This window comes from Dichomitus squalens, assembly GCF_000275845.1.
Source record: "Dichomitus squalens LYAD-421 SS1 unplaced genomic scaffold DICSQscaffold_17, whole genome shotgun sequence".
In the NCBI taxonomy this organism is placed as follows: domain Eukaryota; kingdom Fungi; phylum Basidiomycota; class Agaricomycetes; order Polyporales; family Polyporaceae; genus Dichomitus; species Dichomitus squalens.
Genome location: NW_006766899.1, coordinates 89,417 through 111,930, shown reverse-complemented (window position 1 = coordinate 111,930; position 22,514 = coordinate 89,417). Strand labels below are relative to the sequence as shown.

Sequence of the window (22,514 nt, the reverse complement as noted above, 5' to 3'; positions counted from 1 at the left end):
CACGAGCTCGCCGAGAAGGGGCACGCAGCCGGATCTCTAGCACCGTATCTAACATTTCACGGCTGCCAACAACATGCGGCTGCGCTACCACAGTATGATCGATCACGGGACGTTCGGTGAGTAGTCTACCTGTACATCTGAAGACATCATCCAAATGGAGACACAGAGCAGGTCTACTCCGCAGCCATAATGAGCGACATACACGATCAAGCTGTAGGTCAAGATGTGGGAAATCCCGTGTTACGAACCAAGTGCGGCATCCCATTCTACCCGTGAAGCGTGCGCTCTTGTTGAAGGTGAGTTAGACCCCTAACCCCCGGGAAGCTGGTAGGTTACTTAAAGCGTGATATCGCCAGAACAGGTATCCCTCGTGACTTCGCATGAGGAAGGCCACGATATTCCGAGCTTCTGGCAGTCGTGGATCGCATCCCGACGTCTCCTTCCCAGAAGGCGATCTCGACTAGCAGAATCGCCCTGCGCACATACATCAGATGGTACGGCTGAACCAGGACTGGGATGCTCTTATCGCTGATAACATCAGTAGTCAGACGTCTTTCAACACGTTCGTGAGAAGGGAATATTGCGACCTCAAGCCCAGGACTTCATCCTGGTAAGGGAAACAACAGTCAACGCCTCTACTTGATCGACTTCAGACTGGCGTGTTCTCAACGCCCAAGGTGAGCATGTGTGCTTCGAGTATGGCGCATATAAGTCTAGTGCTGACGGTGGCCTGCAGCTTCTTGACCCTTTGACGTGCACCTCCTCACTGGTACGCTTCCTTGGAGCCTTGGAAGCACGTAGAACTCATCGGCGCGCCTACGAGTTATGACGTTGGGGAGAGGCTTTTGAGGTCTGTCAGTCCCGAGGCATCGCAGGGAGCGATGAACAATTATCAGTCCGATAGTCCTCCTATAGGTTTGTCATTGTTCACCACCTCATTCCACGCCATAATGACATTCTGTGTGCGCAAGCCTCGAATTGGACACGCTCCGTTCTCTTTCTCTTTCTGGTTCCCCGCAAACCCCAGCCTGTTATACATGTACTCCGATGTCAACCCCTCCTCCCTCGGTGCCTTGCTTGACGGCCTCTACCACCGTTTCTCGGGCTGGCTTGGGGACGGGCGGAGCTGTGGCTACCCTGGGTGGACGGTCCTGCACGAGAGACCGCTTGTCGCGACGGGCTCGGATGCGGAATCGCGCCTCCTGGGTCAATGCCTGTGCTCGCAGGAGGCGGACTAGGCTCTCTCGACTCACTGCTGTCTCGGCTTATAAGCTGCATCTCCGCGCCGGACTCTAGAGTGATGGTCGGCGAAGGGGGAGCCTTGGGCGAAAGGAGAGCAGTCTGCGAAGAGAGAACAGTCGACGACGGTGGAGCAGTCGGCTCCGCCGTCATGGTCGTCGTTGCAGTGCACGTCTCCGTGCTTGCCGCCGCTGGCGTGGCCGACTGCACAATCGGTCTGTGGTTCGTTGCCTGCGATAAAGGACCACCGGGTGCAAGACATGACGTCTCTACCGGCATCGCGGCTCCTGGCTCAGCTAGGGGCTGCTCGCTGTCGGCGGTGCCGGGCCCTTCCTCAAGCTGTTGAATCTCTTCTGTGAGTGCAGGAGGCTTGGAGTCGGTTTGATGATCTAGATTGGTCGGCGATGGCACCCCATCTTGCGTCGGGGTCTCGGCCGTTGGGTCCTGTGAATCCTCGATACCACCGCTGCTGTTCGGACGCTGATCATCCATATTTCCGGTAGCAAGAGGATCGGGCAAGTTCCGTGGAGAAAGAGGCTCCTCGGGCCGCTGAGCTTCCTGTGAGTCCTCCGAGCACTCCGATGGGCCCTCATGCTGCAAACGAGCGGAAGGTACGGCACCGGCCTCCTGGTACGGGACGTTCTCTTCCCCCGATGAATGCTGCATGCATTGCTCCGAAGGCACAATCTCCTCCACCTCCCGCTGTGGCACGTCACCAGGCAGGGAGGCGTCGTCGTTGGAGTTCGCGGGGACTGAGTTGTGCTCTCCCTCTGATAGCACCCCAGCAGAGGTTGGCACCTCGGTAGTGCCGGTCTCCTCGCCGCTGCGTGACGGCTCGTCGCCCGCTGTCTGCAGAGTCGACTCCGACGAGCTCGCACCAGGCTCCACGTGAGCAATCGGACGCGGCTCACTCTCGCCTCCGCGAAACCCTGCTGATGCGCCTTCTTCAGGATTCATCGCCCCAAGCGGAGGTCCGGCGGCGATGCAGGGCGCAGCGTCGGCGTTGGTGAGGACTGTAGGCGCCTCTGTGACCTCCTGCACCGGCGTCATCGTCCGCTGTTGCGCTCCGCCCCCGGACGGTGTGAAATCCGCGAGAACGATGGACGAAGTGGTATCATCGATGTGAAGAGGAAACTCGCTCATAGTAGCCGAGACAGGGCTGATGTCCGTATCGATGTGTCCACCCGAGATGAATTCGCTGCCAATGCTTTCAGCGACATTATCGTCTTGCTCAAGCACGGACTCCTCCGGGGGCGATGTCGGGGACGATGGTTGCGATGCGAGCTCCTCGGACAGTTGCTGCACATGGCGAACTCGGAGAGTGGCGTATCGGACCTTCGGTGGAATGGACTCTGCGAGTCCCAATAGGGCCTCCTGTAGAGATGGCTTCTCTGCGATCCTAGTAGTGATGCGTTAGTTCAAAGTAGTATCGAGCTTGAGGAGGTATTGGTAGAACTCACGCGTGAAGCTGTTCGCGACTGTCTTGAAGGTACCATAGAGCTTGAGGAGTAAGTTTGTTTTCGTCAATGATGCTCGATAGCTGCGAAGCGATGATTTGGGCATATGTCGAATGCACATAGGACGAGAGGTCTCTATCGACCCAGTAGGAGGGGTTGCGCTAGTGTGTAAATTCCGAATGTGTTGGGTGTCTACCTTGAATGAAGTGTGTTGTTACTTACCAGAGAATTCTCCCTTCGTAAGTACATATCGTGGAGGTCGATCAATTCAACTTGCATGGGACAAGGATAACGGGAGTAACCACTTACCAACCATCTGCCATAGAGGGTGCGTTTCCTGGCAGTAGCCAGGAAAGGGTCGCTTTGCACATGACTCAAAGACAGACTGGTGATGGTCAGCTGCATATCACTGAGAGAGGCGGGTAGGAACTTACTTGTTCACTTATTCAGAGGGCGTCGATGCAGCTCGGCAGATAGGGGCGCTCAAGGAACATACGATCTTATCGCGGGTTTTGAAAGGACCCTGAGCTCACGCTACCGCAGCACATTTAAGGTTCATGGCGGGTGGTCACGGCGGGATCCAGGCGATGCTGCAGCTCGAAGTGGCATGTGGACTATTGTCGAAGAAGGGGAATATCAATGGGACCCGTGCTCTGGACAAGAAGACTGAACATTATGCACTTTCGAACTTTGACGGCATGAGTGGTTGATTGCGCCCCACTGCGGGAATACCACGTAAAGCCCTCATTCTGACTGCATCACATGGCATTCACATATTCTCCGAGTCACTGGAGAAAGGTCATACATCAACCAAGACAGAGGTCGAGGGAGTCCAGGGATGCAGACACAGAACCTGAGCTGAATGAGGCTGTGACGGAGCTTTCTGACCGAATAGCAAAGGAAGGTCGCCCATTGCGAGCTCTCCGCGGGCGTAAACCCGACTCGCATTGAACGGAGGCGCAAAATCGTCCCTCGTACGAAGCTAGTCTGCTAGTAGTAGTAGTAGTAATAGTAGTAGACATGGAGTGAACCTTGTCTCCACCTTGACATGCGAAGCATCCGGATGCACTTCAACGAGCGGGATTCGGCACGTTCTACGGGGAACTGGAGCGATGCACGACTCGAACGGCGTGTCGAGCGTGGCCGTTCGCATTACCAGTGGACCTACTCTCGGTGCGCCTGGCCTCTATGCCGGTAAGCGCCCGTCTAGTGTCTACCCGAATGCCCGCCTGTCGCCTTCTCCGGATCCGTGCTTGACTTGTCATTGTGTGTCGCATCGTGCAGAATCCTCTCCTGACTTGCCTACCCCGGTAATCTCCAATGTCCAACGCTCCGTGATAAAGCGCTCATCCGGTATGTTTGCGGCTACGATTGAATGGTATTTTTCACCGAGGTCGCAAGGAAGACTAATGTCTTAGGAATCATGACGTCAGTCAAGCTACAGATTGCATCCATGACCCTAAGGCCTCGTGAAAGTGTTCTACTCAAAGTACAGTTAAACTGGTATCTGCCATCCTAGGGTTCAGTCCATAGGGCACTGACACTTCGTTCAAATCGCACAACCTGTGCTTCGCACAGCCGCGACTCAATACAACCAGCATCTAATTCTTGGTCATTCGCACACCCCTTGGACCTCAAATCTGCAATGTGTACATACCTAGCGATATCCACCTTCTACTTCCTCTCCTGGTCGCAAGGAAGCTCTTTGTTGAACCTCGATAGATGACATACCAGTGGACCTTTGTCAGCGTCTTCATAGCTCCAAGGCTACGCAGTCTGACTCTATAGATTTGACAGATGGACAGGGAAGTTTGGGGGCGGTGACATGAGACCTTGAGGTTGTGGCTTGAGGGTCGCAAGGGCGTGCTGACTGTGGATGATAAGCCCAACCGCTTCCGTGACCAGACACTCCACATTCTTCGAGGCTTTGCCAGCGAACTTGAGGGTAAGCGTTCGAAGTAGATTCTCAATGCTCTCCAGGTTGACGGATATATTTTCCACAGGCCTGGTGTAAGTCGACGATGCGATTGCTCGACACGCGAACTTTCCGCTTTGTGGAGTTCGTCAAGCCCGAGCATGTCACCTATGCGATCCTCTCACACACATAAAACCCCTATGGAGAGCAGACATTCCAACAACTCTGCGAAATCCAAAGGAAGCATCCCGGCAACACAATCTTCGACTCCCCTATCCTATGATATCACAGAAGGTCCTGAGATCTCGTCGCTTTGCACTAGGTCGCGGCTATGACTATGGTTGGGTCGACTCCTGTTGCATCGACAAGACGAGCTCTGCCGAGCTCTCCGAGGCAATCAACTCGATGTTCGTTTGGTACAGTAAGGCTGACGCCTGTTATGCGTACCTATCGGATGTCAACAGCGCGTCCAAGAACTCGGAGCAAGAGTTCCGGGATAGCAGGTGGCACCGACGCGGATGGACGCTCCAGGAACTCATCGCACCTCGAGCGGTCGAGTTCCTCTTCAACGATTGGTCAGTACTTGGCTCCAAGTTCGAGATCTCTTGAGGCCATCACGGGCGTGGACCGCTCAATATTGACTTTCGACAGACAGCTGTCGGGCTTCCCCATCGCCCGTCATATGTCTTGAGCAGCTTCCAGGGAGACGACGCGCGCGGAGGACAAGGCGTATTCCTTGTTCGGTATATTTGGCGTCCATTTGCCCGTCATATACGGCGGGGGAGGTAAGCACGCGTTCTTACGCCTCCAAGAGGAAGTCTTGCGGAAGATTCCTGACCAGTCCATCTTTGCCTGGGGGCTCCGTTCACTCCACTCCACCGACATTCTCACGTTCCCTGCCTGGTCAACGTACAGCTATGCGCCCAGGGATACATCCACATCCCCTGGAGCCGCCTTCCTCGCTACAAGAGACCACGGCCTCCTCGCATCCTCCCCAGGTGATTTCCAGGGCTTGTCGAGTCTCGTGCCCCTCCTAAGAGGAGCATTCCATCGCAAGCTAGGCTACATCCTCGATACACCCCTATCTATGTAATTGTTCCGCATACGGCATGCAAGTCCATCTCCCTGTCGTTCGGATCTCGTCGTCGAACCCAAGCCAATCTACCCACGTAGCCCTCCTCGCTTGCGAGGACCCTTGGCGAGGCTTGGCCTGTCTGTTGCTCCGCAAGCAATCCTACCACACCACGGACGACTTTTCCATAGGATCTCCAGCAACATTCGCCAATTCCTTTGACCTAGACGAGGATGGACACGTCCGCGCTATGTACATCAGTGATGATCAGATGGCCAAGTTACGGTCTGCGGCGCTTCTGAGGCACCGTCGACTGCGATGGCTCATGACCTTTTCCCTGGTACGTCTGCACAGAAGGTTGACGGATATCAAGTCACTAACTACGGCATACAGTTGTCTCTGTTGATGGTGATTGATCTCATTGTTTCCTCGGATGAGAGACTGGAGTCAGCGTCGGCACCCATCGTATTCCCGCATATGCCCGTCGTCGTAGTGATGCCCGCCATCGCGGGTTTCGGCCTCTTGATTAACATGTTACTGTTCGCAGAAAAGGACTTCACCGTGTTTCTGGTAGGCAGCTAGACCTATATTGCGAGACATGTGCCTGACCTCTCGTCTCAGGATGCGAACCAAGCCGAACGGCCTGAATTCTACCTCTTCCGACAGATACCAGCACTGTGCTTGTTCGCTTCTACGGCAATCATGACAGGGTGGCTATCAGTAGCGACTCCAATAACACAAAGCCCTTCACCATCCGGCGGGCTTTTGGTATTCTTCATTATTTTTTCCATCGCCGCTCTGCTCTTCCTCTTCGACTCCATGCGGCCATTCGCTTCTGTCGAGATCATACCAGATCTAAGAGGGTTTCAGGTGTAAGTGTGTTGATCGCGTTCTACAGGAATGTAGCTATCGTGATGCCAGTTGTCGTACCGGACTAGTATTACAGCGAGCCATGCGATATGTATGAGTATAACCTTCTGCTATGAAAAGTCTCTTGTACAGTTAATGATGACAAACTGCCTCTCAGCCCTCCCTCATAGGACAAGGCAGCTAGTACAAGGCACCTCGTGCCGACATCGGGCATCGACTTCCTACAAACAATCAGTCATAATAGAACACATCAAAGTCCCACTCCTTCCTCTCCTCCCCCTCGTACATCCACCCCGCCCGTTCCAGAGCCAAACCCGCCGTGCGCACGAGCAGCGACCCGTCCAGCCTCTCCGTGCCCGCGTCCTCCAGCCCGACGCCCAGCTCCTCCCAGCGCCTTGCGGGCGTGGTCCCGTACAGCGCTGCGAAGTGCGCGAGCGACCGCTGCAGCTTGCACAGGTGGTCGTCCGGGTGAGAGCGTGCTCTGCACAATCGCGAGCCACGCGTACGGGGTCGTGTTCTCTGGGGCGAGCGCCCCGTCCGCGGGCTTCGTCATGGTGTCGGCAGGAGGGGGCGTGTCGGTGTCGTAGAATCCGGCGATTGGCAAGGGAGGGCGGCCACGCGACGTAGAGGGCGAGCGTGTTGAGGAGATACGTGCGGAGAAGAATGTTGATCGACGTCGGAGAGGGGTACGCAGCCAGAGACGGGAGGAACAAAACGAACGTAACAAGATGCATGCTGAGTGGACGGCGTGAGTTATAAGGATATTTGAGCGAGTTGAGATGCTCCGCTTACAGGAAGAAATCGCCGTTCTTCGTCTTCTTCCTTCCCCAGAAGCCGCCCACTACGAAGATGGTGGCGTTCGTCCAGAACAACTCCTCGATCTTGTTCCACATCTTGCGCGTTCGTTCCGTCGACTGCCCAGTCCTTCACCAGCTCAGCGGGAGCCTCACCTCGCAAGTGCATGACGCGCTCGAGCGAGGTATCCTCCTCACTGTTCTTCGGAGGCGGGAGCGCGATGGTCTTGCACAAATAGTAGTCGTTTTGAAGGATGCGCGACACGAGAGAGAGCGTATGAACGCTTGAAGTCTTTCGCGTCTGCGTCGGCTGGACGGCGCTTCAGAAGTGGTCGAGAACAAGCGAAGGAAGGAGAGACGTGATACGGGAGATAGTCGCGTTCCTGACCTTGACCGCGTTCTTGGTGCAGGAACGGCACGTGCACTTGGCTTGTCAGTACCGAGTGGTCAGCCCCGAGCAGCACGTCGGCATAGAAGACGATGCTTCGTAGTTATGCTGTGACCTGGCCAGCCTCGTTCGCAGCCAATCATCCTGAACAGTTTGTTCTAGCAACGCTCGATGACGTCACATCAGTTCGTACCAATGCAGTCGACTGTTGGCTAAGAAAGACACAAGGACGTCATAAGCCTTCCAGCGTGCTGACCTGCCGGTGTGCCGCAAGGAGTCATGAGGAGGCTGACCATAGGCTGACATGGGCCAGTTAGCAACGCTGGCGAGCATATAACCCCGAGGCGAGAACGCACTGCTCTCAGTGTCCGACCTCCAGGTACGTGGTTTCTTTTTGGTGGTGGCCTAATCAAGGTGCGTAATTTTCTTTCGGTGGTGGGACGTGGCTAAAGGTACGTGGTTTCTTCCTGGTCGTAGCGGTTTCCGCTTCAAGGTGCGTGGTTTCTTTACGGTTGTGGCCCAAAGGTAGGTGATTTCTCCACGGTGGTGGCGGTTACGGACGCAAGGTACGTGATTTTCTCCCTATCGGCCTCTGGCCCTTCCAAGGTGCGTGGTTTCTTTTCCCGAGGGAGGGACTCCGGTCCTGGCGCATACCTTTTCGTGGTCCTCGGGATAAGTACCTTCCTGCTCGCTGCCTCAGGCCGCTCGGCCTGAGACAGAGATCAGGTCGGGAAACCAAAATGCGCGGTCTTGTCTTCTCGTCCTTTATGCCTTCTGACGTTTGGTCTGGACGAGCAACACCGACTTTCGGAAGTGGGCGCTGGGAACACGACTTACTGTTTAGTCCGCTGTGTATCGAGGATTCTTTCTCACACGTCAAGACCATGGGTTTTCTAGCGTAAACAGCTTTGTAACCGTCGCGAGCTATTCCGGCGTTGTAGGACGCATTGTTCGTGCAAAACAGCGAAGGGGGCTGGCTCCCTTTCAACGTGCACCAGTTAGAATAAAAGGGATACTGGAGGCCACGCCCACTGACAGACGTCGTACCTTCTGTCCGCGAGTTCGTCGTACCTTCTGTATGCGAGGTCGTCGTCCTAAGAGCATGTTCTATGAAGAGACGATGGGAGAGAGGTGCACGCTGGCAGCCAATTTGTGCGATAAGGTTTGTATATATGTCAAGTATGCTCACTACGAGTTAATCACCCATCATACGAAGACTCGAATATGCTTCGGTCTGCGGATAGAGCACATGGAAGGTTACGCAACCGGGCGTCGCGAAGAGACTTGCAAGGTTGTGGAAAGATATGGCTAACGTAAGAATACGCAAGTTGAAAGCTATCGTGAGCAAGCCTGGGAAGGTGGTACGGTGTAGAGAACGACGTCACGGTCTGCATCAGCAAATCACTCCGCGTCAATATCCTCCCCGCTCCCTGGCGGTAGACGGAGGACAAAAGTGTTTTCTAGCCTCGCGGTGAGCATTCGGCATAGTCACCACATTCAGCAGGTCGATCATGATGCGCACCGTGTTTCAAGAAGATTTGGCGCTGACCTCCGGGGGTTTGGGGTCGGGCTGTAAGGGTCGGGCTGTAGGGGGCTGTAGGGGTCGGGGTCGGGCTCTCGGAGCTCGTAGTTGGCCTTCACGTAGACGAGAGTGTCCTTTTGAGGGATAATTGTTGGCGTTGGGCAGGAAGGAAAGGACGTTGTCGGATCATCCAGTACTGGCATGTGATTACCTAAACACATCCACATCAGGACTTGTACCTACGAGACTGTTGTCCTCATGGGACCAAACCTCATCCTGTAAGTAGGGTCACCGAGTTCTCATTCATCCTCATGTCGATATCGCCCAATCATTATGCGTCGAGTTCGCTGATATCGCATCGGACACGGTGATCCGGGGAGTTTGTTCGCCTTGACGGTACAGAAAATGTACCAGCACCCGTCGGAATTGGCTGACATGAATATGCCACAAGCAGCTGTGCTTGAGGGGGCGAATGCAAAACTGCCTGCATGGTCCTTTGACGCGTTGAGACGCTTGGCCGTACATGACACCATGGCGCACGAGAGAGATACAGCAAGTTATATTAAGGGTCACAGAAATGAGCGGACATGCATTCGAGCACAGACAAGACGTGTCGTACATCTGAGATAGTACAGCGCTTTTCGAGAGAGCGGGCGAGCAGCAGAAACTCAGCCTACAACAAGAAGCATCCTACGCGCTATGTACGGGTATACCATGCGTACTTGGGGCGCTTAGCATACTGCCGTGCTAAATGAAATAGCGTGCGGCTAGATGATAAGAGCGATAACGGATGGGTTTTCTACAACGTCGGCAGCGGCATCACGCCCAAGAGCGAGACGAGAAGGGATGCGGGCGCACGCGACCGGGAAGGTATATCGACACAACGAGGCGGGATGATGCGGTAGGAGAGCGCAGGTCGCAGGCGGGGAGAGGGAGAGGGGCGAGGGAAGGAAACAAGCCGAAGCGCGAGTTGAACGGCCGGGGCCCGTAAGTTCTATATACAACGGTCCAAGCGATATAATCCAAGAGTCGGGGAAGGGCGTAGGGAAGTTCGAAATGCTGCTGGTGTAACTGGTGCCGCCGCATAAATACCTATATGTCATCTACATGCGGGCATACATTCGGCGAGGTGTCGCTGGAGAGCCTATCTGGTGCGACGCTGAGGATCTTCAAATTTCCGAGGCGGCGAAGCTGCCCTTCGTGTGCTCCTCGAGCGACGGCGAGTGCGCCGGGCGCTGCTCCATTGGCACGATCTCCTCCCTGCGGTTCCGGCCTTGGAGAGCCTTGACCCAGCCGGGCACGATGCCGCCAGGGGGGATGACCCAGGTCTCGGCGAGGTCGTAGTTTGCTGGAACGATGCGGCCGCCGGAGACCTTGCGGATGATCCAGGCACCGCCGTTGAGGAGGACGTACGAGAGGATGCCGGCGATGACGCCGTACGCGATGTTGTAGGTGAGCGGGATGGTGATGATGGTGAGGAACGCGGGCAGGGCATCGCCTACGTAGTCCCAGTTGATCTCGCGCGACCTGTTGGGTTCGTGGATCGTCAGCAAGAGTTCGACGAGGATCAGCATCACTGTCGAAAAGGTACCGGATCGTCTGCGTCGCGCAGCATATCAATGATGCGGTTGGAACGCAGCACAGATAGATGCTCCACAACGCAACGAACACGAAGAACAGAGCCAAGGAATAGTACTCACGTGCGGATCATGAGCGAACCGACGATGACAAGCGCACCGCCAGTGGCCCACGATGGGATAGACGCAAAGATCGGCGCGAAGAAGATGGAGATGAAGAACATGATGCCCGTCACGATCGCGGTCATGCCCGTTCGGCCGCCCTCAGCGATACCCGTCGCGGACTCGATGAAAGCCGTGACGGGGGACGTGCCCATGAGCGCACCCATGGAAATCGAGAAAGCGTCGACGCAGTACGCGATCGTCGAATTCTCGAAGTCGAGCGTCACGGGGTCGCGGAGGCCCGCGAACTTGGCCATGGAGTATAGCGTACCGGTGGTATCTGAAGGCGGGACACACGTTAGTTGAGGGCTTGAAAATGGGGAGATAGAGGCAAGACGTGCTCACCGAGGATGTCGACATAGAGGAACGTGATAAGCGCGTACCACACCTTGCCGTTACCATAGTTGTACTAAAGGGCAAACAAAATGTGCGCGTCAGTAATCGAGGCCAACGCCCACCGGATCGAACGAACTTACGTCAAGGGCATTTCCGACATGCTTCAACGGCCAGAAGGTAACGACCTTCTTGAAGAAGTCGAAGGCAACGTCGCCGGCGTCCGTGTGGGGGAAGGCGGTCACGGGTGTCGTGCGCGGCCACGAGATAATCGACGTCAGGAAGATACCCCAGATGATCGCGCCCTTAACGCGGTAGAGCATAAGGAACACCGTGAAGATCCTGTCAGGCACGCGCGTCACGGAAACAAGCGTGTCAAGGTGAGTTAACGTGCCGCCCGGACGTCATAGATATGGGATCCGGATGCGACTTACCCGCCCGTGAAGATACCAAGCCACATCGTCGGGAGACGCATGACCTTGGAGTTGCAGTAGAACGGCATGCTCGGGTCGATGTAGTCCTCGGGTTTGCAGCCACCCAGGCCGACGAGATTCGTGGTATCACCACCAATGACGAAGAGACCACCAGAGGCTACGGAGGATGCATGGTCAGCCTTAGGCGCGATATGGAGAGGCGGGTAGCGCTTCGTGCTCACAGAGTCCGATGAAGGCGATGAAAAGACCGATACCAGCACCAACGGCCAAGACTAGCGACTGAGGCATGATGCGGGCGAGCCATTGCCGGAGACCCAGCAGAGAGAGGATGAAGAAGATCCAGCTAAAAGACAGTAGCGCGCAGAGATAAGGCCAGGCACCTGTGGATCTGGAGCGCGGTGGGCACGTACCCTTCCATGAACACCGCAGCCATAGCTTCCCTATATGTGATGAAACCACTCCCGTGGAACCCTACGACTGAATACGCGAGCTAATGGGATAGACCGTTTGGCACCTGAGCAAACAGAGTGCAGCGGGATGACTCACGTATGCGTTGAGGCCCAAACCTGGAGCCATCCCGACCGGCAAGTTGGCGAGTGCCCCCATGAGAACAGAGGCAAGCGAGGCGATCGAAGCGGTGGTGGTGATGAAGTCGCGCTGAATCTCACCGAGGCAGGTGTTGTAGGCTGGGTCATCAAGACAACCGTCGTTCGTTGAGCACACGCATGTTCCTCCAGAGTCCGTGAGGATGGAAGCGTTGACAGAGATCTGGAGAGCAAGTCGCATTGAGAGGAAAGACGCGAAGGGCAGAACGTAACTACATACAATGTACGCCATGGCGGCCTGTCCGAGAGGTTAACATCTCGCGAGATTGAACATGTACGCCTGGACTACTCACCCATGTTGTTAGACCAGCACGGATCTCAGTCTGCAGCAGGAAATGTCAAAGTTGTTCGATGGAGTCGGACGAGCGGCACAACGCACCAAGAACCGAGACCCCTCACGTTCGCGTGGGTGACCGGAACCCTCCAAGCGGAAATACCTCCCGACGGCGGAGTCCGCAACCTAGGTAACCTGAGCACGCTCGAACGATATCGCGCGAAGAGGTGGACTACTTACTCGGGCATTCAACCTATCCGTGAAGCCTACCATGGTCGAGGCGTGCAAAGGTGCAACGAAGAGATGCGGGGGGGAGGGGACGCTACGCGCGAGCTAGCGCATTTTATCGGGTGATGTACCCAACCGGAAGAGTCGATAAGAAGAGCCACCCAGCTATCCCAGATCTTGCATCCCAGATCTGCTTGTCCGCGCGATCGGTTCTCCCACCCCCCCACCAAGCGCTCGTGCCCCTCGGACGGTCGAATGTCCGGGTCCCGCCCAATTCACCGTCTGAATCCTCAAGGACCAGGTTGTTCCAAGGTCCTCATGGCAACTTGCAAGTCGGCCATGGTTCAGTACAGCAAGCTAGGAAGAAGGTGTAGAATTCCTCGCGGCTTGACAGGAACTGATCGCTGTCACTAGTACTCAGTCGAGATGTCAGATCACGTTGCATCGGTTGATGGAATGCCTTACCTCGGGCCTCATCCTCCCGCGAAACCACACGACTTCAAGCGAACCGTTGCGATGCTGTATTTTGTGTGCGCTTCTTCGCCGCAGCTTCTTATCAGGTGGGTTCGTTCGCATGTTATGTGCCTGCCCAGGAAGCGGATGAGTGCACGGAATGAGCTCACCGGCTACCCCACGCTCACCCCCGGCTGAGAGCAGGTCACATATCCTTGCCACAGTTGACATCTTCTGAGTTCAGACGGCTGCAAAGCAGATCTTCTGGTGCACATCAACCACATGCGCGTGGGTGCGACGATGATCTCGTGAGGCGCCCATCAGATGCATACGACCCGGCGGACAGACGGGCGCAACAGAAGCGCGACCACTCGACGTGGCCAATTCGAGCTAGATTTCATAGCCTCTCGGTCAAGGGCGATGCGGGTGATGCTCCCGCTTCAGCTGGAGCTGTGCATATGGTGAAAGCTGTGTGCACATGAACACTCCGCTAGCCCCGAACGCGCAAAACTCTACTCGCGTCGATGTAAGTGGTGCGAAGTGGGCGGACATACAAAGGCTTCCCCCTTGATATCTATAAATACTGGTCGCGACGATGTGATTTGCAAGAGCTGCGCACTTGAAGATGTCTTCGCAAGTCTCAAGCTCGCGCCGCGCGCAGAGACCCCCTTCCGAGACGACCCGTGGCGACGCATCGGCCATCGACGGCGACGCCGGAGAGGGAATCATGCGGTCGCAGACAATCTGCGACGCCACGCACGCGGGACTTAGAGAGTTCCCAAAGAGACGATAAATACACAAGTGGCCGTGCGGACAAGGCTTGGCCCGAGTTCCGGGACTGCACCTGCTGGAAAAACAGAAGATCGGGGAATCGATATCGAGTCGCGCTACGTGCAGCGCCGACGCTGAGCAGAAAGGCGATATGGAATGTGCACTGGGTACTGAGAAGGCATGTGAGTGCCCATAGCCAAGAGTCGTTATTTGAGGAAGACGGGGGAAGGTGGTGATAATGAGACAAAAGATATGTGGGCACAACCTGAGGGATCAGCGAGACCAGCAGCAAACTTCAACGGCGCAGCTGGAAGCCTCGACCTTGGCTCTGCAGCTAGTGTGGTCATCGCTTAGATACGGTTGTTCAGGGACCATAGGCCAGGACGTTCGCTCGATCGTAAGTAGAAGTATGTATCGGCCTACCTCGCCATACAATCAGGGCGGATCCCGCAGGTCTCCACCGTAGATAGCCAGCGCTGTCGTTGCTTGCCCGAGGGGCACTGTGGCACACGACCCCCCTGATCGTGCTGGGTAAATTCTCGAGACCGAGAAATTCCAGTCCCGACTTCAGGTACCACGCGGATCTGGAGGAAGGCAGATACATATCGGGCACGGAGGCTCCGTAGACGACGCCAAGACTCCAACATAGCGTCGCACAGAAGAACCAGACACGTACTGGGCATTAGTTCCCCTTGGCTGATCCTTGTTCTGTACTTATTTTTGCCCCACGGCAGTGTGCTGCTGTAGGGAGGGTGTTTGCAGCTTTCCAGAGATCTCAGCTGGAGTAGGTGGTGGGCTCCTCGCAGAGAGAAATGGGTATGGACTGGGCGGGTTTGAGAATGCTCGACTGAGTAGGGCTGAACGGTCCATGTGGATGTCGGCATGCGCATACATTTGAGCAGTGCGGCGCTGCTCTGATCAACCTTGCCTTCGGGCAGCGCGTTCATCGATGGGCGCTCCGCTCTGTTCCTTCCCTAGAAAGGCAAGTCGAAGGTTGCACCTGAACTTGTTGCGTTGAACATCCCACCTTCGAGAGCCTCTGTTGCCCTTCGCGCGACTTCCAACAGTTGGAAGACACAGAAGGTGAATGGTATCAAGCATATCCGACGCACCATCCGACTACTGATGAAGAACCTCCTAGCGCAATCCGCCATGTCATTCTCCGGGAAGCAGACCGCTCACGCGCGGCCGGCGAACCCAGCGAACCACAGACGGATGCTCTTTGCCGCATCGTGCGCGGCGAGCCTCCTCACGCTCATCTTGACCGTCGCAGCAGCACAGCTGCCGCTGTTTGACTCGTCGCCGAAGATCCTGTTATCGCCGGGGACGGGGCCCGCGACCTTTTCGCTCCGACGGACGCTCGCTTCCGCGGTCTTGCGGTGGGACGCCTTCCACTTCGCGCACATAGCAAAGGAGGGCTACGTGTACGAGCACGAATGGGCGTTCTTCCCTGGGGTACCCTCCCTAATGCGCGCCCTGGGTGCGTTGCTCCGCGTCCCGACCGCGAGCGTCGGAAGCCCGCAGCAGCTGAGCTGGGAAGACGTCCTTGTCGGGGGCGTGCTTGGGTCCATGTTGTCGGTGCACTCTGTGCTGACGCTGTATGACCTGACGCTGGAGCTGCTGGGCTCGCCGAGCGTTGCCCTGCTGGCGTCGATGTTATCGCTGCTGCCCAGTAGCCCGGCGACGTTCCGCGTGGCGGGGTACACCGAGGCACTCTTCGCCTGGTGCTCGTATCTAGGTAAGAATATGTCTTGAACGAATCATTTGAGAGAGTACACAACGATCCTCTCTTGTCGATTGGGTCTCAACGGACTGCGACAGGAAGTCCTCCTGCTTGTTGACAGATCTTACTGAGACTACTGCGAACTATCCTACCTTTTTGGCCTCGTTGACCAGCGCTGGCGTATAGCAATTGAGGGCAGTGGAGGTGTGCCCCTTTCCGCACCACTGGTACTATTGATCAAATAACGGACTTGGGTCAATGTTTCATATCTCCACTCCACTTCACGTGTCTCCTCGTGGCCCCGTACTTTCAGTATCATGCGTCTTGTGAGGCAACTGATTTGAAATCCCACAGGCATGCTCTACTGTGCAAAAGAACAATGGCTCTTCGCCGCCTTTTCCTTCATGGTGGCTGCGACGTCGCGCTCAAACGGCATATTCTTGGCTGGGTTTATTCTCTATGGACTCATAGCCGAACCCTTCCTCAAACACCGCAAAGTACGCTGAACCTGTTGCCAGAAGAATAGAGACAACCTGACGCTCAACACCAGGTGAACCTAGGATCCGCGATCTACGCAGTTGCGTTGTCCGCTATGGTGGTCTCGCCATTCGTATACCTCCAGTACTCCGCATATCGCGTCTTCTGCGCGGACGGTTCGGAACCCGCCCCCTGGTGCGACTCGCTTCTGCCTTCTATCTACAGCTACGCCCAGTCAAAATACTGGAACGTCGGGTTCCTGCGCTATTGGACGCTCCAGCAACTCCCGAATTTCCTCCTTGGCGCGCCTCCGCTCGCGCTCCTCTTCGCGTACACGCTGCACTACTCACGCGCCGCCCTCATCCCCCGACTCCGAGCACTAATCACCTCCTCTCCCGCTTCGGGCAAGTCAAACGAGTCCCGGAACGAAGGTCGCGCGACCACGTCGCCCTTCCTACATCCGGCTCTGGCTCCACACGCCATCCACGCGCTGCTCATGTGTCTCCTGCTCCTCTTCGCCTCGCACACCCAGATCGTGCTGCGCTTTGCGGCGACGATGCCGTGCACGTATTGGGCGGCGGCGTGGCTGCTTGTTGAGCGACCGGCGCTGGGGAGGTGGTGGGTCGGCTGGAGCGTCGTTTGGGGCGCAGTCAGTTGTGTATTGTGGGGCGCGTTCTTGCCTCCTGCATAATGCACTAGCGACCCATGGGTTCTCCTTTGAGGCAAATGCTTCCATGCTTGAGAGAGTTTGGGAGGCCGGGCGGGATCGGCGCGCCCGGATGGCAGGAGGGTGTGCCGAAGAATATGAGACGTCGAACTGTCGTGAATGCCGTAACTCAATGGCATGGACTCACATAGCTGCGATGGCCTGGGCACGACTCGGTCGGACCTGTGCACTCGGAAAGGGATGTAGACAGGAGCTCGACAAGCTCACGTTCGCCGCATCGCGAATTCGACGTACGTATGCCGCTTCGGGGCTTTGCTTGGAAAGCGCCAGTGCCGTTGACCACGCTACTTAGATTGCGGATTAGAGTTGTTGGACACTGGCTAGTAACAACTACCGATAGGACTAACTGTAATGAGACTGCGCGCGTGTTGAGTGGCACGTTCATATGGCTGAGCTACTATCCTGCTCAGTGTCCAGCATGTGTGATGAAGTCAGCGACATCTGCGGCTGTGTGACAGTCCGTTTAAGCAAAATCCCTTCATAGCTGGCGAGCTAAAGACAACTGAGCCGAAATCATCCACTCTTGTAAGGGCGCTAATGTGCGGTCATAGGAGCCGTACCGCCGTACGACCTGCATTGAGTTTCAACTCTACCTGGACCACAACGATAGGGCATCGTCGCACCACAGACACTCTCTTGTCATGTTTGCCGGGTCCCGCTCACGGCTGGAGCAGGCCAGAAGAAGAGCTGGAATCGCTGGACAGCAGGAGGGGCGGCTGGGCCACGTGAGGGATGCCTAAATCGCATAGCCGAGTCGTACGACGCGACGCTGGCACCACGGAAAATGCACCCAATAAAACTCGCCCGCGGCCGTCTCCCACGACCACCACCAGCGGCGGTCCCCTCTTGTCCATTTCCTCTCTTTACGAGTCGTAACTAGGCCTTGCTGTTGACGCGGACGCCTCCAAGACTAGTCAAACCCTAAAGTCTACGCCCGCCAGCACCCGCCCAACATGAACTCGACGGCGCCATTCGTGCACCCGTCTGCGGACGTGTTGTACGCGAACACGGACTTGAGCAAGCTCAGCTTCCTCGAGACCCAGTGGGTCGCATGGTACATGTGGATCAACAACCCCATCCTCGCGACCGGGCTTGCTAGCTTTTTGCTTCACGAGGTTCGACGCGCTCTCTTCCTGCATTCAACATGCATGAGTCTGAACTCTATTCCTCGCAGATCGTCTACTTCGGTCGTTGCATACCCTGGATCATCATCGACGCGATCCCCTACTTCAGGAAATGGAAGCTGCAGCCCAGTAAGATCCCCACCGCCCAGGAGCAGTGGGAGTGCACCAAGCAGGTCCTCTTCTCGCACTTCATGGTCGAGCTCCCAGTCGTACGTGTTTTCCCATCTATTCTTGCTCTGCACTCTTGGCTGAGTTTTTGTTTTCTTCTCCATCACGCGTCATCCGTGTAGATCTGGCTCTTCCACCCTATGGCTGAGGCATTCGGCATGGCCACCTGGCAAGTGCCCTTCCCCCATTGGAAACAGCAGGTCCTCCAGATCGCATTCTTCTTCGTCTTCGAGGACATGTTCCACTTCTTCGCGCACCGCGCGCTGCACTGGGGCCCGCTGTACAAGCACATTCACAAGATCCACCACAAGTACTCGGCCCCCTTCGGTCTTGCCGCTGAGTACGCACACCCTGCTGAGGTCATGATCCTCGGTACTGGGACGATTGCTGGCCCACTGCTCTACTGCGCGTTCCGCGGCGACCTTCACATCGTTACCGTATACGCTTGGATCACGCTCCGTCTCTTCCAAGCCATTGATGCTCACTCCGGTTATGGTACGTCGTCTGCTGCTAGACTGTCGTTCGGCGTCTTGATTGGCTTGTCCCGGCGGTATTCGTAGACTTCCCCTGGTCCCTCCAGCACATCCTTCCCTTCTGGTCTGGCGCCGAGCACCACGACTTCCACCACATGGCGTTCGTGAACAACTTCTCCACCTCCTTCCGCTGGTGCGACCACCTCTTCGGCACGGACACCAAGTACCAGGAATACCGTAAGCGCATCACGGAGATGAAGAAGCTCAACCTCTCTAAGGAGGAGTTTGACGCGATGGAGCGCAAACTCGCCGCCGCCGCCGAGCAGGAGGGTCTCCGTGCCGAGGCCGAGGTCGAGCAGTACTCGCTCACCGGCAAAAAGCCCAAGTCGGAGTGATGAAGTTCCGAGGTCTGAGTGGGATTATGGACGGGCTTTGGATGGAAGCATTAACGACGATATTAGAAACTACGTATGTTCGACCCCGCTGACGATTTAGATACATTCGTATAATGCACGGCTTTCCTTCCTTCTCGCACTACCACGGCAAGCGTGTCGCTCGAACATGAGTCGATCGAAGAGGAAGCTCGCGCAAGTTCGTTACACCGGGCATGCTCTTACTAAAAATGTACAGAGGGTTCGCAAAGTACGTGTCGAATTTCGTCTGCTCTTAGACCTTCACCTCGGCGTACACCTCCAGGTCTTTCAACAGTTTCGCCCAACGTCCCTCGTGCCATGTCTCCACTGCCTTCCATTCTTCATGCTCTTCCCCTAGCACGACCTTCAGCCACATCAGCCTCCCCGCGACAACGAAGTCTGCCATGACGGGATCGTCGCCCATCAAGAACTTCCTGTCCTTGTCCTCGCCAGCTTCATACCACTTCGCGACCTTCGCAAGCCCTGCCTCAAGCTCCCTCCACAACCCCACGCGCTTCTCACTACCCTCCGGGGCCCACTCCTCCATCGCCCCCCCTACCTGCCACTCCCTATCTCGCTTGTACTTGGCCTTCGCCGCCTCGTCGTCTATGCGCACCAACGACGCGGGCATCGCGAGGTTCCGCAGCGCGGGGGACGTCACCGCGTCGAGCGCAACGAGGAACGCCTCGTGGAAGCCCTCCGTGCCCTCCGGAATGACGCGCGGGGTGTGCGGGTACTGGGCGTCGAGGTACCGCGCGATCGCGATGGAGTCTGCTATTGGCGTATTCGTGGATGGGTCGAAGATCGCGGGGAGGGTGTAGCGCGGGGCGTCGTCGGGCCAGAGGGAGGTCGGGCGGGCGGCGAGGCGCTTGCTGGTGGGCTCGATCGAGGTGTACGGCACCCAGACGGTGCGGTAGGCGAGGTTCTTGTAGTTGAGGGTGTACCTGTTGCGGAGTTGTTTGAGCGTGCTGGTGATGGGGAGAGGGAGTTCGGGATCTGGGGTGATGTGGGCCTACCGGGTGCGCCAGGTATGTGGTGACCATGCGGTCCCGTTTGCGTTCAGCGGTATGTCGTATAGAACGATGGGGTCTGACATCGCTGTGTTTAGGACGCTACTTGGGATGTTCACTCCGCTCATAGTAGATGGAAGCAAGGTTAGCCGCCTTGCAGAGAGGATCCGAGTACTGGGGATTTCAGCGATGTGCAAAACCAAACGGGAGACATTCTTGTGAGCCAGGCTATACTGGGCGCGCGGCGCTCGTTCCGAATCCCTCTCGCTTCTGTTACTGTTCCGTTCGTCCTGCTTACTTGCCTTCTGTACCGGCTTGCTCATCCCATCACTTGAACCACGCGTCGACTTCTTACTCTTACTAATGTCTTGATGTCTTTGGGCTACAGGTACTGTCAGCATTTACCTCATGTGATGCGCTAATGCGCAACGGATGTGGCTGACTAGCCATCAGTTGTAAGATTGGCCCAGAGCACAATGTGGGGCATCACGTGCCATTCCTGTCACGCTTTGGCCGGGAAAAGTGCGAAATCTGCATAGGGTGCGGGCAACAAATCCGAAGTGTTAACACGTGGATTATTAACAAGTTAATAACCTGTTAATAAACAGTTAGAAAGTACGAGTCTGGATAGTCATGTCAAGAATTGTTCAAAACTAGGACCCATTTGAGCGTTCTTTTGACTCTATTAACAACAATAGACCGCTTTCATTTCGTTTACTGTAGGCCGGAGTAGTGCTGCTGTGAACTGCAAGTTTGGTGCCTCTAATTTATGCAGGCCGCTGGCCAAAGCCGCCAGTGAGCTTGGTCTGATTCAGATCTCGAAGGGAGAGCGGGACTCGTCGCCACACAGCTCATTGATGTCATGCCTCGTCAAATATACAGTACTTGCAATGGCAAGGTGTCTCTGAGTTCTAGGGACTCTGTCGTTCAACTGAGATGTTTATTACTCAGGACAACAACTTGTGAACTTGGTTCAGCGCCCGGTTGATTGACCGTAAATAACACGTGTTAACAAGAGGTCCAAGAGGGCGTCCGTTAATAACGGTTCGTTATGAACCATTTTCATTGTTGACCGCACCCTATTCCACGAGGGGAGCCCCATTGACAAAACGGCGATGGTGATTTGTTTTGGGGTGCCCTTGCTACGAAGTTACGGTGTTCTATTTTTCGTTTGCGGGGAGGGGACCGAGCCTATACAGAAATACGCATCGACCTCCCTGCCAATTCCATGCCATATCGTTGCTGAGCGCTGAGCGCCGGCGGGGTTGTCACCCTTTGGCGCAGGGCACGTGCAATATCACGCTGTGACATTGCCCCACATTGTGCTCTGGGTCAATCTTATTTGTGTCTTGCCGAGGCAGTGGCCTCGTGCAGAAAAAATTGTTTGGTTTGGTCCCTTTGGATATCCTCAACACCAACCGCGATGCGAAACCAGGGAGCTTGTTATCAAAGGATTAAGGTGCAGATGTTAGGGGCGGGAGCCAGAACAGAGGATGGTTTGTTTGACCTATGAGGCGGGCGCTTTGCTCCCTCCATGACGCTCGCTGCTTTGGAAGTAGGAGCAGCATTGAATTGAAGAGACACGAGGTACTGCGGCCCCGATATCTTGGGATGGGATGCGTCGATTCGATCGGTTCTCACAATTGTCCCGCACCATTTAGAAGGTTCTTTCAGTGATTCTCATACGCTAAATACAACTTCACGGAAGCTAACCAAGCTTCATAGCATCACATATCGATTTGTAAGGGGTGGGATTATGCCGGAGGATCTGCCAGACCATAAGTGGACCTGTAAGCGTCGAGCAAGAGGTCAGCAGGGTCTCCAAAGTCTCTAACGATACCGACACACCCTGAGCTAGGCCGTCTTCAATAGATCTAGAATACCGGCCATAGCAGAGGAATGAGACCAGTGCCTCATGGCACCGCAAAACTAAGATTTGAGTTGCGGGACATGTTGAGCTACACTGTCCATGTGCCAAGTCCGATGCGGCCCGGTTACTGGCAGGCGAATTTCCAAGGACGCTAGGTTTCAGCGCCCTTGCAGTACCTGGCTTTACTCCATCTTTCTTGGAAGAGTGGATGCGTATTGGGAGGAGAGGAGTGAGTTCTGTTACGACGAGGCTGTAGGCAGCCCGGGGTCCTAATGCGCTGATGGTCTTTGGCAAAAGGTCCAAATGATTCCTACGTGACTACCAAATCTAGCCAAAGTGGCCGCCTGTGACACTGTGATCGCTTGACCGCCGACCACGACGACGACGGGCTCGACGATAAGCCCATTGCTCGCTCCGCCTCCCTTCTTGTCCTCA

General features: G+C 55.9%; 7 protein-coding genes across 7 annotated transcripts; 3 read left to right on the top strand and 4 right to left on the bottom strand.

Moving 5' to 3' along the window:
* Positions 1-763: 763 nt before the first annotated feature.
* DICSQDRAFT_127423 (uncharacterized protein) lies at positions 764-3,101 on the bottom strand (the record flags this gene model as incomplete). Its single annotated transcript, XM_007366289.1, has 4 exons — positions 764-816; positions 1,254-2,638; positions 2,700-2,779; positions 3,006-3,101. The coding sequence occupies 4 exons, from the start codon at positions 3,099-3,101 to the stop codon at positions 764-766; spliced, it is 1,614 nt and encodes a 537-aa protein (XP_007366351.1).
* Positions 3,102-3,808: 707 nt separating this feature from the next.
* DICSQDRAFT_170676 (uncharacterized protein) lies at positions 3,809-5,704 on the top strand (the record flags this gene model as incomplete). The annotated part of the gene is made up of 3 exons (XM_007366288.1): positions 3,809-3,890; positions 4,934-5,186; positions 5,314-5,704. The coding sequence occupies 3 exons, from the start codon at positions 3,809-3,811 to the stop codon at positions 5,702-5,704; spliced, it is 726 nt and encodes a 241-aa protein (XP_007366350.1).
* A 1,080-nt stretch (positions 5,705-6,784) lies between these two features.
* DICSQDRAFT_170675 (uncharacterized protein) lies at positions 6,785-7,446 on the bottom strand (the record flags this gene model as incomplete). The annotated part of the gene is made up of 3 exons (XM_007366287.1): positions 6,785-7,000; positions 7,060-7,288; positions 7,346-7,446. 3 exons carry the CDS (start codon positions 7,444-7,446, stop codon positions 6,785-6,787), a joined length of 546 nt encoding a protein of 181 aa, XP_007366349.1.
* Positions 7,447-9,804: 2,358 nt separating this feature from the next.
* On the bottom strand, positions 9,805-13,084 carry DICSQDRAFT_137055 (xanthine/uracil permease). Its single transcript, XM_007366286.1, has 12 exons — positions 12,883-13,084; positions 12,748-12,828; positions 12,662-12,691; positions 12,589-12,606; positions 12,310-12,531; positions 12,174-12,253; positions 11,985-12,106; positions 11,764-11,920; positions 11,473-11,671; positions 11,342-11,405; positions 10,958-11,276; positions 9,805-10,784 (listed from the first exon to the last, which is right to left on the bottom strand). The coding sequence occupies exons 1-12, from the start codon at positions 12,913-12,915 to the stop codon at positions 10,427-10,429; spliced, it is 1,683 nt and encodes a 560-aa protein (XP_007366348.1). The 5' UTR covers positions 12,916-13,084; the 3' UTR covers positions 9,805-10,426.
* Positions 13,085-14,245: 1,161 nt separating this feature from the next.
* Positions 14,246-16,985, top strand: DICSQDRAFT_127420 (mannosyltransferase; the record flags this gene model as incomplete). The annotated part of the gene is made up of 6 exons (XM_007366285.1): positions 14,246-14,276; positions 14,463-14,491; positions 15,073-15,832; positions 16,004-16,021; positions 16,172-16,314; positions 16,368-16,985. 6 exons carry the CDS (start codon positions 14,246-14,248, stop codon positions 16,983-16,985), a joined length of 1,599 nt encoding a protein of 532 aa, XP_007366347.1.
* Positions 16,986-17,974: 989 nt separating this feature from the next.
* On the top strand, positions 17,975-19,181 carry DICSQDRAFT_61779 (C-4 methyl sterol oxidase; the record flags this gene model as incomplete). Its single annotated transcript, XM_007366284.1, has 4 exons — positions 17,975-18,136; positions 18,196-18,354; positions 18,436-18,808; positions 18,874-19,181. 4 exons carry the CDS (start codon positions 17,975-17,977, stop codon positions 19,179-19,181), a joined length of 1,002 nt encoding a protein of 333 aa, XP_007366346.1.
* Positions 19,182-19,452: 271 nt separating this feature from the next.
* Positions 19,453-20,295, bottom strand: DICSQDRAFT_61773 (uncharacterized protein; the record flags this gene model as incomplete). The annotated part of the gene is made up of 2 exons (XM_007366283.1): positions 19,453-20,143; positions 20,216-20,295. The coding sequence occupies 2 exons, from the start codon at positions 20,293-20,295 to the stop codon at positions 19,453-19,455; spliced, it is 771 nt and encodes a 256-aa protein (XP_007366345.1).
* Between the last annotated feature and the right edge of the window lie 2,219 nt (positions 20,296-22,514).

What these genes read in the sequence shown, in the direction of transcription:
- DICSQDRAFT_137055 (XM_007366286.1), bottom strand. Translation starts at nt 12,915, where the DNA reads ATGGTAGGCTTCACGGATAGGTTGAATGCCCGA. An exon ending in GTGAGGGGTCTCGGTTCTTG is followed by an intron (nt 12,692 to 12,747) that starts GTGCGTTGTGCC and finishes TTCCTGCTGCAG; the next exon opens with ACTGAGATCCGTGCTGGTCT. An exon ending in CTTGGTATCTTCACGGGCGG is followed by an intron (nt 11,672 to 11,763) that starts GTAAGTCGCATC and finishes CGTGCCTGACAG; the next exon opens with GATCTTCACGGTGTTCCTTA.